At 41.1% G+C, this 15364-nt stretch overlaps 1 protein-coding gene across 2 annotated transcripts in view; it reads left to right on the top strand.

The window, feature by feature from the left end:
• The first annotated feature begins 840 nt into the window (after positions 1 to 840).
• The window catches only part of TASOR2 (transcription activation suppressor family member 2), a 43998-nt gene continuing 29474 nt past the window's right edge, over positions 841 to 15364 (top strand). The window contains exons 1-5 of one of the 2 annotated variants that reach the window (XM_070754477.1): positions 8450 to 8569; positions 8696 to 8715; positions 10710 to 10809; positions 12334 to 12434; positions 13735 to 13835. In XM_070754477.1, the coding sequence (XP_070610578.1) occupies positions 8544 to 8569; positions 8696 to 8715; positions 10710 to 10809; positions 12334 to 12434; positions 13735 to 13835 (348 nt within the window). In that variant the 5' untranslated portion in view covers positions 8450 to 8543. Of the gene's footprint in view, positions 969 to 8449; positions 8570 to 8695; positions 8716 to 10709; positions 10810 to 12333; positions 12435 to 13734; positions 13836 to 15364 lie in introns of those variants that run through there. The other variant, XM_070754476.1, reaches the window with a different exon arrangement.

The raw sequence follows: 15364 nt of genomic DNA, 5'->3' as shown, positions 1-15364 counted from the left end.
AATATCTTCAAGTTGACAAGGTTGGGAAACATTGCTCTAGACTAGAGCCCAATAGGTGGACTTCAAGTCCCAGAATTCCTGAGCCAATCCTTGCTAGCTCAGGAATTCTGGGACTTGAAGTCCACTTATCGGGGTAGTCAAAGTTGGCTCTTCCATGACTTGTGGACTTCAGCTCCCATAATTCCTGAGCTAGCATGATTGGCTCAGGAATTCTGGGAGTTGAAGTCCACAAGTCCTGGAAGAGTCAACTTTGCCTACTCCTGGCCCAACTCTTCCAGACAGGTGGAGACCCCAACCCTCCCTCCAAACCCCCTCTCCTTCCCCCCGCAGCCCCCCTGCCCCTCCCTCGTCCTCCCTAAGCCCCCCCCCCTCGGGAGCGCTCAGGGCCACTCCTCCCTCCTCTAAAGAAGGGGGGGCAGAGAGAGAGAGAGAAGCGGGAGGGCCCTTGATGGAGCGCCGCCGACCGGAAGTTCAACCCTCTCCTCCCGCGACCCCTTCCGGGTTAGTTTTCACTTTCTTTCTTTGGCTCCGTCGTTTTCACTTCCTGGGGTTGCCGCCGCCTCCTCACCGTCCTCCCGCCGCCCGACATCATGTTTCCCTTCGGCTCCGCCGCCCGGTTCTGAGCGCGGGGAGGGGTCCCCCCCCGCAAGGGCCCCCCCGTTTACCCACCCGAAGGGGGCCGAGTGAGCGAGAAGAAACACCCCCAAAGAAAGGAGGGGAGTGGGCTGCCCGAGCCCCCCTGTTTTCAACACCCCCAAAAAAGGATCTCGATCGCCCCTTTTTCCACAGGGATCCCACCCACCCCGGCCCGGATCCCAGAGAAATCCGGCCCTCTCTTTGGGGAAAACCCGGGTCGGCGCGTTCCGACGTGCACGCGAAGAAGAAGAAGCGGGTCAGCGCGGTCCCCCTGCTTCCCGGCATGGCCGGAGTCGGGAGTCCAGGGCCGGCAGGTCGGACAGCTGTCAGTGGTGAGTGGCTGCGGGTCGGGGAGGGAAGAGAGACACGTGTCGGCTGGAGGTTTCCTCCGTGGGGCTCCCTCCGGCGGCCGTTGGCTTTTAGGATCGGGGGCAGGCGAGGATAGGGGACGTTGAGTTTAAACGAGAGCTGAATAGGATCGCGTTGCGTCCGTTTTACGCCTGCTGTGAGTATCGGGGCGGGGGTGAAGCGCAGGTAGGAAGAGAGAGAGAGAGAGAGGGAAAGTGCGCAGGGAGGAGAGGATCGCGCAGCGTTCCGGCAAAGGAAGAAAAACAAAAGACTGCGCGATCCTCTGCTGGCGTCAGAAGGGAGCTCTGCGCCCCTTTTGCGACCCATTCGGCTGTGGCTAACTTGGTCTTCTTGGATCCGGTGCCTGGAGGGCCTTTGGGCCCCATTCAGCCCATTTAAGCCTTCTTTCTCAAGCTGTCAGGATACAGGTAGTCCCCATCCTATGGCCCATTCAAGTTAGTGACGGTTCCAAGGTTACAACAGCACCAGGGGAAGGAAAAAAAGCGACCTTGGGACCAATTTTTGTCAGGTTAAAATACAGGAAATAGTATAAGGGCAGACTAGATGGACCATGAGGTCTTTTTCTGCCGTCAGTCTTCTATGTTTCTATGTTTGCAACCAGTTGCAGCGTTGCCGTGATCAAAATTTGGAGGCTCGGCAACTGACTCGGACTTATGACGGTTGGGGTGTCACGGATCCCCGTTTTGCCCCCTTTTGACAAGCAAAGCCAAATTCACTTAGCAACCCTGTTATAAATTTAAAACACTGTCCGCATTGGCTTAAGGTCAACAAAGGTCGTAACCTGGGACAAACAAACAAACATGGTATAAACATTGGCCTGTGTTGGTCGTAAGTGGAGGTCTTACTGCATTACTCTCTTTTTAATTCTCTTTCATTGTAAGTGGCACCATTGAAGTTGGGTGGCCTTGACAATGAATTAATTGACAATGATGGCGATGTTTTTGGCTAGGATTGGTGGACCCTTGCCTGTTGGAATCCACAAATGTCAAAGTTTTAAACTCGGGTTTGCCTGGGGCTTGTGAACCTTCTGCCCTTGCGGAGCAAAATACTAAAAGGATGCTTTTGGCGGAGTTTAATGTAGGATACACACATACACACAGCCCAAAGGTGGCTAACTCGACAAGCCATGATTAAAATCCAATATATCTTAATTGTATGTCTGAAGCATTGTATGGCTTGATTTACACCAGACTGTTAAGTCTGAATGCGTAGGTTTAGGTCCAAATTGTTTTACTCATTCCCATGGTGGCATTCCTAACACTGTAATATATTTTTTTTTAATGTATGTTTGTTTGTTTGGAAATGACCACACCCTAACAATGTGCGGATTCAGCAAGTTCCTACTTCTGGGTAATGCCTTGATATCAATTCATCTTTTTGTATTTCCTTTTGTTGTGAGCCGCCCTGAGTCTTATGAAAAGGGCGGCATAGAAATCTAATTAATTTAAACGAACCTAAAAGAAGAAAACCAATAACACCAACACACAATTGAAAATATTAGAGTCGCATGCACTGTCTGAAGTTACTGCCTTTGATACTTACTATAAACACTAACAACTTAACCCTCATTCATCTCTAACATATATACATCTACCACACAGCACAAACGAACAAGTCATCAAAACTCCAACACCTGCTAAATTGCAGGTATTAGCCCTTCCGCCTTTTCCTCACCCAAATCCCACTCCACCTTTCCACATATCTTCTAATGCTTACATTACTTTCCTAACCCACTGCCAAATCAATATATGTAATACATAAAAATTTATATAGCTTAAATCTTGAATATAATATAAGGGGCGTACATAAGTGCACTGGTGTGCCTTTCGTCCCCTGTCCAATTGTCTTTCCTTTCTCTCACTTATCATATATATTTTCTTTCTTTCATTTATCCTCTCCTCTAAGTTCACTTTACCCTTATATATATTACTACATGTCTATTTTTCTTCCTATGTATTTGTGTATTGGACAAATGAATAAATAAATAAAAACAAAATAAAGATGATTATGTTTAGTCCAATACCTAGAATTGTTATATATTAAGCTATACATGTCAACTACGTTATTTGGATATGTGTTTTTTTATCCTTCTTATCTCTTTGTACTCCCCTTTCCCCCTTCCTTTTTCAATAAATCAACAAACTATTTTAAAATCTAATTAATTTAATTTATTAAATGAATTTATTAATGAAATAAATAAGAAAGAAAGATGGTAAGTAGGTAGGTTGGTAGGTAGGGAGAGAGAGAGAGATGACCATCTTGTTCTGGCCACTAAAGCATATGAATGTTTTTTTAACGGGTTTTAGATTATTTTATATATTATATTTATTTATTATTAGATTTCTATGCCGCCCCTCTCCTCAGACTCAGACTTTTATATATATATATTTATATGTTGTATACGGTCCAGAATCTGGAAGGAGTTGGATGGCTGATGAGTAAGAAATAAATAATAAACATGTATATTTATATCATGTGGGGTTAGTCTTCTATCAGTTTATCTAAAACTGAAGCTTTTATGGGGCGCTAAAGGCAGGTTGGCAGCCATTGTTTTTTCCTGCAGTTCTGATTCTCCTCTGAAATCTGTGTCGGTCTTGCTGGGTTGCAGAACCGAATCAGACAGTTATGGAGGTACGAAATGACAGGCTCAATAATTCCTCTGTAGAACTGGATCAGCAGCTCTTGGGGCAGTTTGAGCTTCCTGAGTTGGTGCAGAAAGAACATTCTTTTTGATAAAGATCTGTTCTAGTCCAAAAATGCTATTTTTCTTCCCCACGGGTTCTATCCCATGATAAGCAAACTGCAGTAGGGGAATGTATCAAAACCCTCTCCAGATTAATAATAATAATAATAATAATAATAATAATAATAATAATAATAGTAATAGTAATAGTAATAGTAATAGTAATAATAATAGTAATAATTTGATTTGTATGCCGCCCCTCTCCGAGGACTCGGAGCGGCTCACAACAACAGTAGATACAATAAAATGCAAATCCAATATATATTAAAAACCCCATTATTATAAAAAACTAACAATTCTAAAACAATCATACCAATCTCATATGTTGAGTCAGGAAAGGTAAGGGGAGAAATCAATCCCCCCATGTTTGGCGGTATAGATGGGTCTTCAACATCTTACGGAAGGCAAGGAGGGGGGGGCAATTCGAATCTCAGGGGGGAGTTGATTCCAGAGGGCTGGGGCCGCCACAGAGAAGGCTCTTCCGCTAGGTCCCACTAGACGACATTGTTTAGTCGACGGGACCCGGAGAAGGCCGACTGTGGGACCTAATTGGCCGCTGGGATTCGTGCGGCAGAAGGCGGTCCCATAGGTATCCTGGTCCGATGCCATTCTTTTTGGCAGATCCTTCCGCTTGCTTATTCCAATAATCTGAATTCTTGGCCTCTCCTGCAGAAAAAATATAACCTGTCTTGCAAGATTTCAACTGGTTAGGCCGGCCGAGGAAGTTTGGTTTCAATGGAATTTAGTATTTTCTGGTCTTAAATTTTGCAGAAAAATAATAGAAGAGGCAACCTTGTTCGTTTTCTCGCCTCCTCTTATCAGCAAAGCTGCTAATCGACTCTGTGCTAATTTGTTGTTAGAGAAGTGCGTGTGTCCACACAAGCTATAATCACAGGGCTTTTGAGATGGTTTCGATCTTGCAAGACGCAAAGAGCAAACCAGGACTTTTCGGCTCAGCTTTTCCAGAAGTGAGTTTAGCAGACTGGGAATTGCAGTCAAGGGAATAAAACATCTTACATGCCCAAGAAGAAGAAAAAATTGGACAAAAATACAGGAATGGCTGGGGGGAAAAAAGATAAAATTACATACAGACCTAAAATCAGAGATATTTTTGTTAGGCATTCTACCAGAAAAAATATGATAAAAAAAGACTTTGATATTGTGTACATATTCGTGGCAACTAGAATTGTATTTGGGGGACCCCTGTGTTAAAACAATATTTAGCAGCCTTAAGATGTGTGGACTTCAACTCCCAGAACTCCCTAGCCCATGCTGCCTGGAGAATTCTGGGAGTTGAAGTCCGCTCATCTTAACATTGCCAAGTTGGAGAACTGCAGCTTTAAACTCTCAGATGTTTCTGTTTCTTGCTCCGATAGTTTCACTTTTGCCTCTGCTTAAAAGAGACCAATGCTATTCTGTTCTAATCAGTTTCGCTTTCTCATTCCAAGATTAGAAACAAACCACTGGAGCATTGTTCCAGTTATGAATAAAAAAACCCGATAAATGCAAAAGTTTTTTAAAAAAAACAAAACAAAACCTGAAGCCAAGGATCAGTTGTCGGAAAGTCCTGAGACTCCGGTTTCTGTTGTAACTTTCTGCAAAGAAACTATTTTGGACAAATGCACTTTTTTTTTAGAATTCAAGTATTTTGTAAGGACTTGGGATGTTATAAATGGGAGGGTTTTATTTTTATTTTATTTATTTATTTATTTATTTTGTCCAATACACAATGAGGGATTTAGTGGGTATGTATGTATGTATGTATGTATGTATGTATGTATGTATGTATGTATGTTTTCGTAGATTTTCACGGGTACAGGTATGACGGTCTTGGTATATTCGGGTTTCTTCCCGTGTAGGATTTGGAAATTTCTGGTGATGTTTCGACGAGGTCTCACTCGTCATCTTCAGGCTGGTGTTTCTGTCCTTGTTCTCAGGCGAACACTGCGAGACCTGAGCTGCCTTCCTTCTATAAATACTGGTGGCATAGAAGGAAGGCAGCTCAGGTCTCGCAGTGTTCGCCTGAGAACAAGGACAGAAACACCAGCCTGAAGATGACGAGTGAGACTTTGTCGAAACGTCGCCAGAAATTTCCAAATCCTACACGGGAAGAAACCCGAATATACCAAGACCGTCATACCTGTACCCGTGAAAATCTACGAAAACATATATATATATACACACACACACACACACAGAGTAAAACACATGATGAAGGTTATAGAGGAGATACTCATAGTAAAATATATCTAAGAAAGAATAGAAGAGAAGGTATAGGAATAGAACATATCAATGAAAGAATAGAAGAAGAGATATAGGAATAGAAGAAAGGTATAGGAGATATAGGAGAGCAATAGGACAGGGGACGGAAGGCATTCTAGTGCACTTGTACTTGCCCCTTACTGACCTCTTAGGAATCTGGATAGGTCAACCGTAGATAATCTAAGGGTAAAGTGTTGGGGGTTTGGGGATGACACTATGGAGTCTGGTAATGAGTTCCACGCTTCGACAACTCGGTTACTGAAGTCATATTTTTTACAGTCAAGTTTTGAGAGGTTAATATTAAGTAAATCTGTTGTGTGCTCTTGTGTTGTTGTGGTTGAAGCTGAACTAGTCGCTTTTTGTTTAAAAAAACATACTGTAGTTGGACAGATTGAAGGAACATTGGTCTGTTATTAACTCTGAAATGAGCCATCATTGAAGAAAAGAAAAGAGAAGAAAAAACAAAAGAAAGGAAAAGAAAGAAGAAAATAAAAGAAGAAAAATAAAATATTTTTTTATTGGGCAAGTGTGATTGGACACACAAGGAATTTGGTGTACAGTATATGCTCTCAGGGTACATAAGGAGAATAAAATGTACTGCTCAGAAAAATAAAGGGATCACTTAAATAACACATCCTAGTTCTAGGAATGAATGAAATATTCTTATTGAATATCTCATTTGCACAACTATTCCATTTGTACAACAGCATTTGTCAATCAGTGTTGCTTCCTAAATGGACAATTTGATTTCACAGAAGTTTGATTGACTTGAAGTTATATTCTGTTTTTTAAGTGTTCCCTTTTTTTTTGAGCAGTGTACATTCATCAAGAATAAAAAGATAGAAAACGTAGGGATAATCAAGGTTACTAATAAGCTATCAAATCACACTAGGATAAAAACAATATAGATTAATAAAAACAATATAGATTAAAAGATACAAACAACATGGTTATCGGAATAAGTGGGAAGAGATAGATACTAGTAAGAAAGAGAAGAATAATAGATGCAGCCACAGTAAGTTATTTGACAGTGTGGTGGGAATTAGTTGTTAAACAGAGTGATGGCATTCGGGGAAAAAACTGTCAACCTTCCAAATAACATCCGAGAAATAAATCAAGAGTCCACACCTTGGCTGCCTTCCCAAGTTCCAATATGTACTAAGTTCCAAGCCAGAAACCTTGGGGCCATAGAACAACTGAATGAATGAATGAATGAATGAATGAATGAATGAATAAACAAACAAATAAATAAACAAATAAACAAACATGCTAAGCCAAACTGATTTATCTTAGATGCTTAGAATAGCAACTCTTAATCTTGGCTAGTTTTAACATCTATCGACTTCAACTCCCAGAATTCCCCTTGCTGGGGAATTCTGGGAGTTGAAGTCCACATGTTTTTAAAGTTCCACGGTTGGACACCTCCACGTTACTAGCACCCAGCTCAGAGAACCTTTGTACCAAAGGAGGTCATGGACCTAACCATGGTTGGTTTAACCATGGTTAACTTCATTGTGAGCCCATTCTTGTATCTCCTCTCGGTTTCAATGCAGGACAAGGTTCTTTTCCGGCGCGATAGGAAGCCGGCGCCGATCCTGAGGGAGAATGTGAGGAGAATGAATGTTGTTCACCGGCTGAGCTGAGGAACTGAGGTAAGGTGTCCCCCCAGGGGCACAAATCTTTTTATTCATTTCATTCATGGGTTCAATAATGTTCTGCCTTTATTGTTTCTTTTAATAAATAAACTTGAGGCAACAAATATATCTGGTGTTCACGGTTTTCCTATTTTCCCCACAACAACAGCCTGTGAGGTAAGTTAGACTGGGGGAGAGGGGGGGGGGGACTGGCCCAAAGTCACCCAGTTGGCTTTTAGTTCTAAGGCGGGACTAGAACTCATTTGTCTCTTGATGATTGGCAGTTCTAATCCTGGGTGAAGTCAACTAGGTGAGTTTGGGCCAATCACCAGGAGACTGAGTTGTAGTCCCACCTTAGACATGGAAGCCAATTGGGTGACTTTGGGCTAATCACCAGGAGACAGTGAGTTCTAGTCCCACCTTAGACATGGAATCCAATGGAGTGTCTTTGGGCCAATCAGGAGACGGTGAGTTCTAGTCCCACCTTAGGCAGGGAAGGCAATTGGGTGAATTTGGGTCAATTCCCTGGAGATGGTGAGTTCTAGTACCGCGCTAGGACTGAAAATGTGCCTGCTGATTTTAGGTCAATCTCCTCTCTGCAATCCACCTCACAGGGGTGTTGTGGGCAAAATAATAATAAGAAAGGACTATTAGGTATGTTAACCTTGAATTACTTTTAATAAAGACAGGATAAATATCTGATTCATAAATAAATACATTCTGACCAAATAAGTTTGCTGGACCATTAAATAACATTTCCCCTTTTTTAAAATTAAATATTTCCTCCTTGACTCCTAGAAACCTTTTGAGGCAGTCTGTGGCCCTACTTCGAGTCGCTTAATGATCCTCAGACCAGTCCACTCCATAAAACTCGTTCGGCTGGGTGGAAACCTTAGAGAATGTTGCCGCTGGGTTACAAAAGCTTGTAAGTGGCTTTTTTCTCTTCTTGGTCAAAAGTCTTTAAAAAAAAAATCTTTAATTCATCATTTTCCCTGAGTTTGAAAGCAATTTTTTCATATTTTTCCCCTTCTTCCTTTTTTCACATGTCCAGAGCTGAACATGAGATGAAAGGTAAAAAATAATAATCTTATTTTTTTAAAAATGTTTGTGTTGTCCTTCCTCGCCTCCCTTGTCCTCTTGTCTCTCTCTGTCACAAACACACACAAACACTATTAAGAGATTGTCTTTATTTCCAACACTGCCAATTGCCACGTAAAATAATACAAGGTTTCCTGCTTGAGCTGGGGATAGACTGGAAGACCTCTTAAAGTCAAAAATATTAATTAAAAAATACTTCGCGGTTTCCCCCCCCTATACCATGGTTTTTCCTGCCCGATAACGTCATATGTCATCACCAAACTTTCATCCACCTTTAATAAATATTTTTTTAAAATAAACTTTAATAAATAAACATGGTGAGTAATAATTTAAATGGTTGCTAAGGGAATGGGAAATTGCAATTTAGGGTCTTAAAGTGTTAAGGGAAGGCTTGTGATACTGTTCATAGCCAAAAATAGTGTATTTACTTCCACATCTCTACTTCGCGGAAATTTGACTTGCGGGCGGTCTTGGAACGCATCCCCCGCGAAAATTGAGGGAACACTGTAATTCGAGGACGTGCCAGTCTGCTGCTTGTGTATCCTGGGCCTTTGTAACCTCCAGTGCCTCTTGGCAGGGCTGAGAAAGGAGGGGCTACTACTCCTTTCCTGAATGCAGGAGCACACACAGGGCTGCCCAGAGGCAGGAAGGTCTACTCAGGAGGAGGTCTACTCAGGAGTAAGGTGCCCCTCTCCTATTTATGCAGAGCCCATGTGTTCTGTCGGGCTCGCTGGTAGAATCCTCCCAAAAATTCACAGGTACAAATTTCAGACACACACACGTTTGAAAATTCAAAACAATGTTCTTTATAATGAAAATTCACTTAACCTAAGCCCTCTTTTGGGATAGCAAAGAGCACTCGTCTCCAAACAAACTGGTAATTTGTACAAGTCCCTTATCAGTTCAGTGATACTTAGCAATTCACAGTCCTTCTTCTTTCACAAAGTGAAACACACTTTCCTCTGGTTTAGTTTCAAAGCGGGGAAAAATCAGCACACAAAAGGTCAAAGTCAGTAAAGCAGTCATGAAACACAACGATCAGATAATCCTCCACAATGGCCAAACCCACAGGCTGCTATTTATAGCAGCCTCACTAATGACCACAGCCCCACCCAACCACAGGTGGCCTCATTTTCTTTGATAATAATCTCTCAGTTGTTGCTGCCTATGCATCGCTCTCCGCATGTGTGGCTGTATCATTAACTCTTGTTCCGAATCCAAGGAGGAGACAGATAATTGTCCTCCTTCTGAGCTGTCTGCCCCACTCTCCTCCTCCCTGTCACTCATGTCTTCTGGGTCAGAGGAGCCTTCATCAGCAGATTCCACCGGGGGCAAAACAGGCCTGCAGCATGTGGATGTCTCCCCCACATCCACAGTCCTTGGAGCAGGAGCTGGGCCAGAGCTAACCACAACAGCCAGTCTGCCGCTTGTGTAGCCTGGGACTTTGGAACCTCCAATGCCTCTTGGCAGGGCTGAGAAAGGAGGGGCTACTACTCCTTTCCTGAATGCTAGAACACACGCAGGGCTGCCCAGAGGGAGGAAGGTCTACTCAGGAGGAGGTCTACTCGGGAGTAAGGTGCCCCTCCTCTATGCAGAGCCCATGCAGCTGGGAAGCTGCAGAGAACAACTTTGGGCCCTCTTGATCAGAGTTTGTTTGGTGATGCCTGTTTTATGTTCCTCTCTGGGTGTCTTGTTATCAGAGACTGAAGAAGCTCCGTAAGATAACTGGACTTAATTGGCTCATCCTTGTTTGCAACCCCTTTGAACTAATACCAACTGCTAACGAAGTTAATAAGCAGTGGATGGTTTGCCATCTAGGACTGTTGTAACTTGGTGTATGTGTGTGTATACTTCACTGATAAAGGATTTATTAGTAAAAGTCTTGCTTTCAACTGCTGGTGTGGTTGTGTGCTTGGTGGGGACAGAACGCTACCTGCCTGCCTCAGTTTTCTTTTTGGATTCCTTAGTGCTGTATCGTGCCTGGGAAGGAGAGCTCTTGGTTCAGAATCGGCGGGTGTGCGACATCGCCCTCCGATCGCCATTTCAGGCTTCGATCCCAGCTCAGTTGTAAGTCTTTATTTTTCTCTTCCACTGGAATTAACCCCACCCCACCCCCGCCCAAAAAGAAGGATGTTAAAATGTCCTTTTAAAAAAAAAAATGTCCAGCTTTGCTCCAGAAATCGTGGTCTCTCCAACACTGGAGGTTTTTAAGAAAAGACTGGATAGTATAAGTTATCCTGACTCTATTCTATTCTATTCCTCATTCTATTCTATTCTTTTCTATTCTGTTCTATTCTATTCTATTCTATTCTTATTTCTATTCTGTTCTATTTCTATTTTTATTATATCCTATATTCTATATTCTGTTCTATTCTTCTATATTCTATTCCATTCCATTCTTTCTTCTAATATTCTATTCTATTCTTTCTTTTCTTTTTTCTTTTCTTTTCATTTCTATCCTATCCTATCACATTCTATTCTTCTATGTTCTATTCCATTCCATTCTTCTAATATTCCATTCCATTCTATTCTTCATTCCAATATTCTATCCTATCCTATCACATTCTATTCTTCTATATTCTATTCTATTCTTCATTCCAATATTCTATTCTATTCTTCTATATTCTATTCTATTTTTATTATTCTATTCTTTTCTTTTTTCTTTTCTTTTCTTTTCATTTCATTTCTATCCTTTTCTATCCTATCCTATCCTATCACATTCTATTCTTTTATGTTCTATTCCATTCCATTCTTCTAATATTCCATTCTGTTCTATTCTTCATTCCAATATTCTATCCTATCCTATCCTTCTATATTCTATTCTATTCCATTCCATTCATCTAATATTCTATTCTATTCTTTCTTTTCTTTTTTCTTTTCTTTTCATTTCTATCCTATCCTATCACATTCTATTCTTTTATGTTCTATTCTATTCCATTCTTCTAATATTCCATTCTGTTCTATTCTTCATTCCAATATTCTATCCTATCCTATCCTTCTATATTCTATTCTATTCCATTCCATTCGTCTAATATTCTATTCTATTCTTCATTCCAATATTCTATTCTATTCTTCTATATTCTATTCTATTTTTATTTCCTATTCTATTCTATTCTATTCTTAGCTTCAAATTCGTACTGAATGGAGAAGAGAAATAGATCTTTTTTCCCCTGGTGTTTATGAACCGGCAAATATTTTACATTTGAAACTTTCCATGTGGATACCAAATGAAGACATTGAAAGAAGAAAAGCTTTGTAGCTCAGGTTTGAACTGTGAGATCTTTGGTGCTCTGTGAGCTGAGTTGTTTTCCTGCAGATGTTTCATGACTAAGTAACATCAGGGCTAGAAGGGAGTGGGGTTTGCAAGCCACTTCTATATAAACAAACCCCACTTGCTTCTAATACTGATGGGATTACGTAGTTGGATCATGAAATGTTGGCAAGAAAACAACCAAACTCGGCACAAATAAGGAATTGTTCTAGACTCAAGTTCTGCTGTTTTTCCAGCTCTTTGGGATGGCCCAAAGGCAGCTTTGGAAATATTGAGTTTTCCCAAACAAACTCAAATTTTACCCTTTTCTCCTTCCACAGGCCGGCTAAGCTAGAATTCAAGTATATCGTGCAGATATCTGAGCTGCGGAAAAAACTGCCGGAAGCTGCGTTTAAAAAAACCAGCTATTCCAATGATGAAGGTATGCTTTCCAATATTCTCTTATTCTCTGGGTCAGAATGGTTAGCTTTAGTTCTTTTCTTTCCAACCCAATGGGATGGGGCGAGGGGGGTGTAGGGGGAAGTGATTTTTAATGGGCTCATGTCTGTGGATCCATCAGCCCATTGGCGGGATAATTTTGTGGAAACAGTTCAGAAGGGAACCTAGTTTGAATCAGGAATCACTCCCACAGTGTGGGAGTAACTTGGATGGGCGGGTGGGTGGACAAAGGGATAGAACAGGGATGAATGGACAGATGGATAGATAAATGATTGATAGATGATAGATAGATAGATAGATAGATAGATAGATAGATAGATAGATGATAGATAGACAGACAGACAGACAGACAGACAGACAGATAGATAGATAGATAGATAGATAAATGGATGCTAGGTAGGTAAGTTGACAGACTAGATAGATAGATAGATAGATAGATAGATAGATAGATAGATAGATGATAGATAGATAGATAGATAGATAGATGATAGATAGATAGATGATAGATAGATAGATGATAGATAGATAGACAGACAGACAGACGGAGGAATGGATGGATGGATGATAGGAAGGTAGGTAGATAGACATACTAGATACCAAATGGATGAATGGATGGGTGGGTGGGTGGATGATAGGTAGGTAGGTAATTAGATAGATAGGTAGATAGATAGAGATGATAGATGAGAGAGAGAAAGATAATAGATAGATAGAAAGACAGACTATAGATAGAGAGAGAGAGAGACTATAGATAAGATAGATGATGATAGACAGACAGACAGACTGTTTTATAGATAGATCGGGAGACATGTAGATAATAGACAGGAATGGATGAATAGATAATGATAGATAGACAGGAATGGATAAAAGATGGATGGATGGATGGTAGAGGGAGGGAGGGAATGGATGGACATTGCTTAATAATCCTGTGGGGTCCTTGGCCTTCTCTGAGCTTGGTTTTTTTTCTTGCAGACATTTCATTACCCAATTAGGCAACCTCATTGGTGCTGGGGGGGGGGGGGGGTTCAGGGAGGAAGAGGAGGGGGTGGAGTAAGAGGAGGGCTATGGGGTCCTTGGTTCTCTCTGAGCTTCAGTTGTTTTCTTGCAGATGTTTCATGACCCAGCTAGGAAACACCATCAGTGCTAGAAAGGAGTGGGGTTGTCTTAACTGTAGATTTATTGTACCATTAACATTTGTTTTGGGGTTTTTTGGGGTGGGGGGGCGTGGGTCTTTCTTCTTTCCTTTTTAATTCCCCTTCTAAAAGTGTGCTTGGTTTTCCCTACAGTCTGTTGTCAGCAGTTGTCGTTTCATTTATATCAAGTGGAAATCTTAGACGAGAGTGAACTGAGGGATCCGCTCTTTGGGAGCATGAAAGAAAAAAACCTGGTAAGCTCTCTAAGAATCTTCAGAACTAACGGTTCTGCTTTTGCAGGATGTGCCTTTAGGGCAGTGGTTCTCAACCTTTCTAATGCTGTGACCCCATAATACAGTTCCTCATGTTGTGGTGACCCCCAACCATAAGTCCAGCGCCAGTTCTCCCAACAGAGCTTGAAGCTGATTGGCAGGAAGGTCAGGGAGACACCCCCACTGTAAACGTCTGATTGGTCAGATTGCAAAAATATGTTCCAAGGCGCCAGAATGAAAGCTTTAGTTTTTAACACCATCAGAAATTTGTCTTTTCCCTAGTAAAGTTAAGCTTTATTGGAAAATGATAGAAAGAATAATAAAAGAAATAGTAAAACAGGAGATAGAAATAACCCTGGAATTTTATTTACTGGGCATAACTAATCAGAAATATAAGAAAGAAATTTTACACCTAGTTATTCATATTTTAACTGCGGCCAGGATAATATATGCGCAAAATTGGAAAGGGGAAAATATACCCAAAGAAGAGGAAGTTATTAAGAAAATATTAGACTGCGCTGAAATGGATATGATGACAAGGCGGTTAAAAGACCAAGAAGAAACAGAATTTTATGAGATATGGAACAAAGTGTATATATGGATAAACAAGAAGAAATATTAAAAGTTAAAAAAAAGAAAAAGACAATAGTTTTAGTAGGGATATGATTTAAGAGTCATGTTAGAATTAGTTTATGTATGAAGATTTACTATATAAGGTAAAACAAATCTCTTCTTTTCATTTAAAGTAATAAGCTGACTTTAAGTACTTTTGAATGTATTTTTTTTTCTGTATTGAAATTTTACTTCTAGAATAAGCGGGGAAGATACAACCCCACTTTTATGTTAAATGTATGTTTGTCAGTTTTGTCTATTTTTAAAAAATTAATAAAATATATTGGGGGGGAAAATTGTCTTTTCCCATGGCCTTAGGCGACCCCCGTGAAACGATCGTTCGACCCCTAAAGGGGTCCTGACCCCCAGGTTGAGAACCACTGCTTTGGGGGCTTCTCAAAAATGTCCAGGAAAATAGGAATTTAAAAAAACATAGGAAATCTTCCCCTTCTGGTGATTTACCCACAGGTAGCCCTCAACTTACGACCGCTGTTCAGCCCACGTTGCTAAACGAGACGGTTGCTAAGTGAGTTTTGCCCCCTATTTCGCCAACTTTCTCGCCACCGTTGCCAAGTGAACCACTGAAGCGGTTAAATTTAGCGAATCTGGCTTCTCCCCCATTGACTTGGCTTGTGAGATAGTCACAAATCATGCGTCCGTCATAAGTATGAGACAGTTGCCGATCATCTGTATGTTTGTATGTATGTTTGGTTTTTTATATTAAGGGGTGTTTAATTCGTTTTTAGTATTGGATTACTATTGTACACTGTTTTATGATTGCTGTTAGCCGCCCCGAGTCTTCGGAGAGGGGCGGCATATAAATCCAATAAATAAATAAATAAAATAAATAAGTCTGAATTTTCATCACATGACCCTGAGGATGCTGCAATGATCATAAG

This window comes from Erythrolamprus reginae, chromosome 6 (genome assembly GCF_031021105.1).
Source record: "Erythrolamprus reginae isolate rEryReg1 chromosome 6, rEryReg1.hap1, whole genome shotgun sequence".
In the NCBI taxonomy this organism is placed as follows: Eukaryota; Metazoa; Chordata; class Lepidosauria; order Squamata; family Dipsadidae; genus Erythrolamprus; species Erythrolamprus reginae.
Note: the sequence above shows the minus strand (reverse complement) of the source record. Positions and strands in the feature narration are given on the sequence as shown.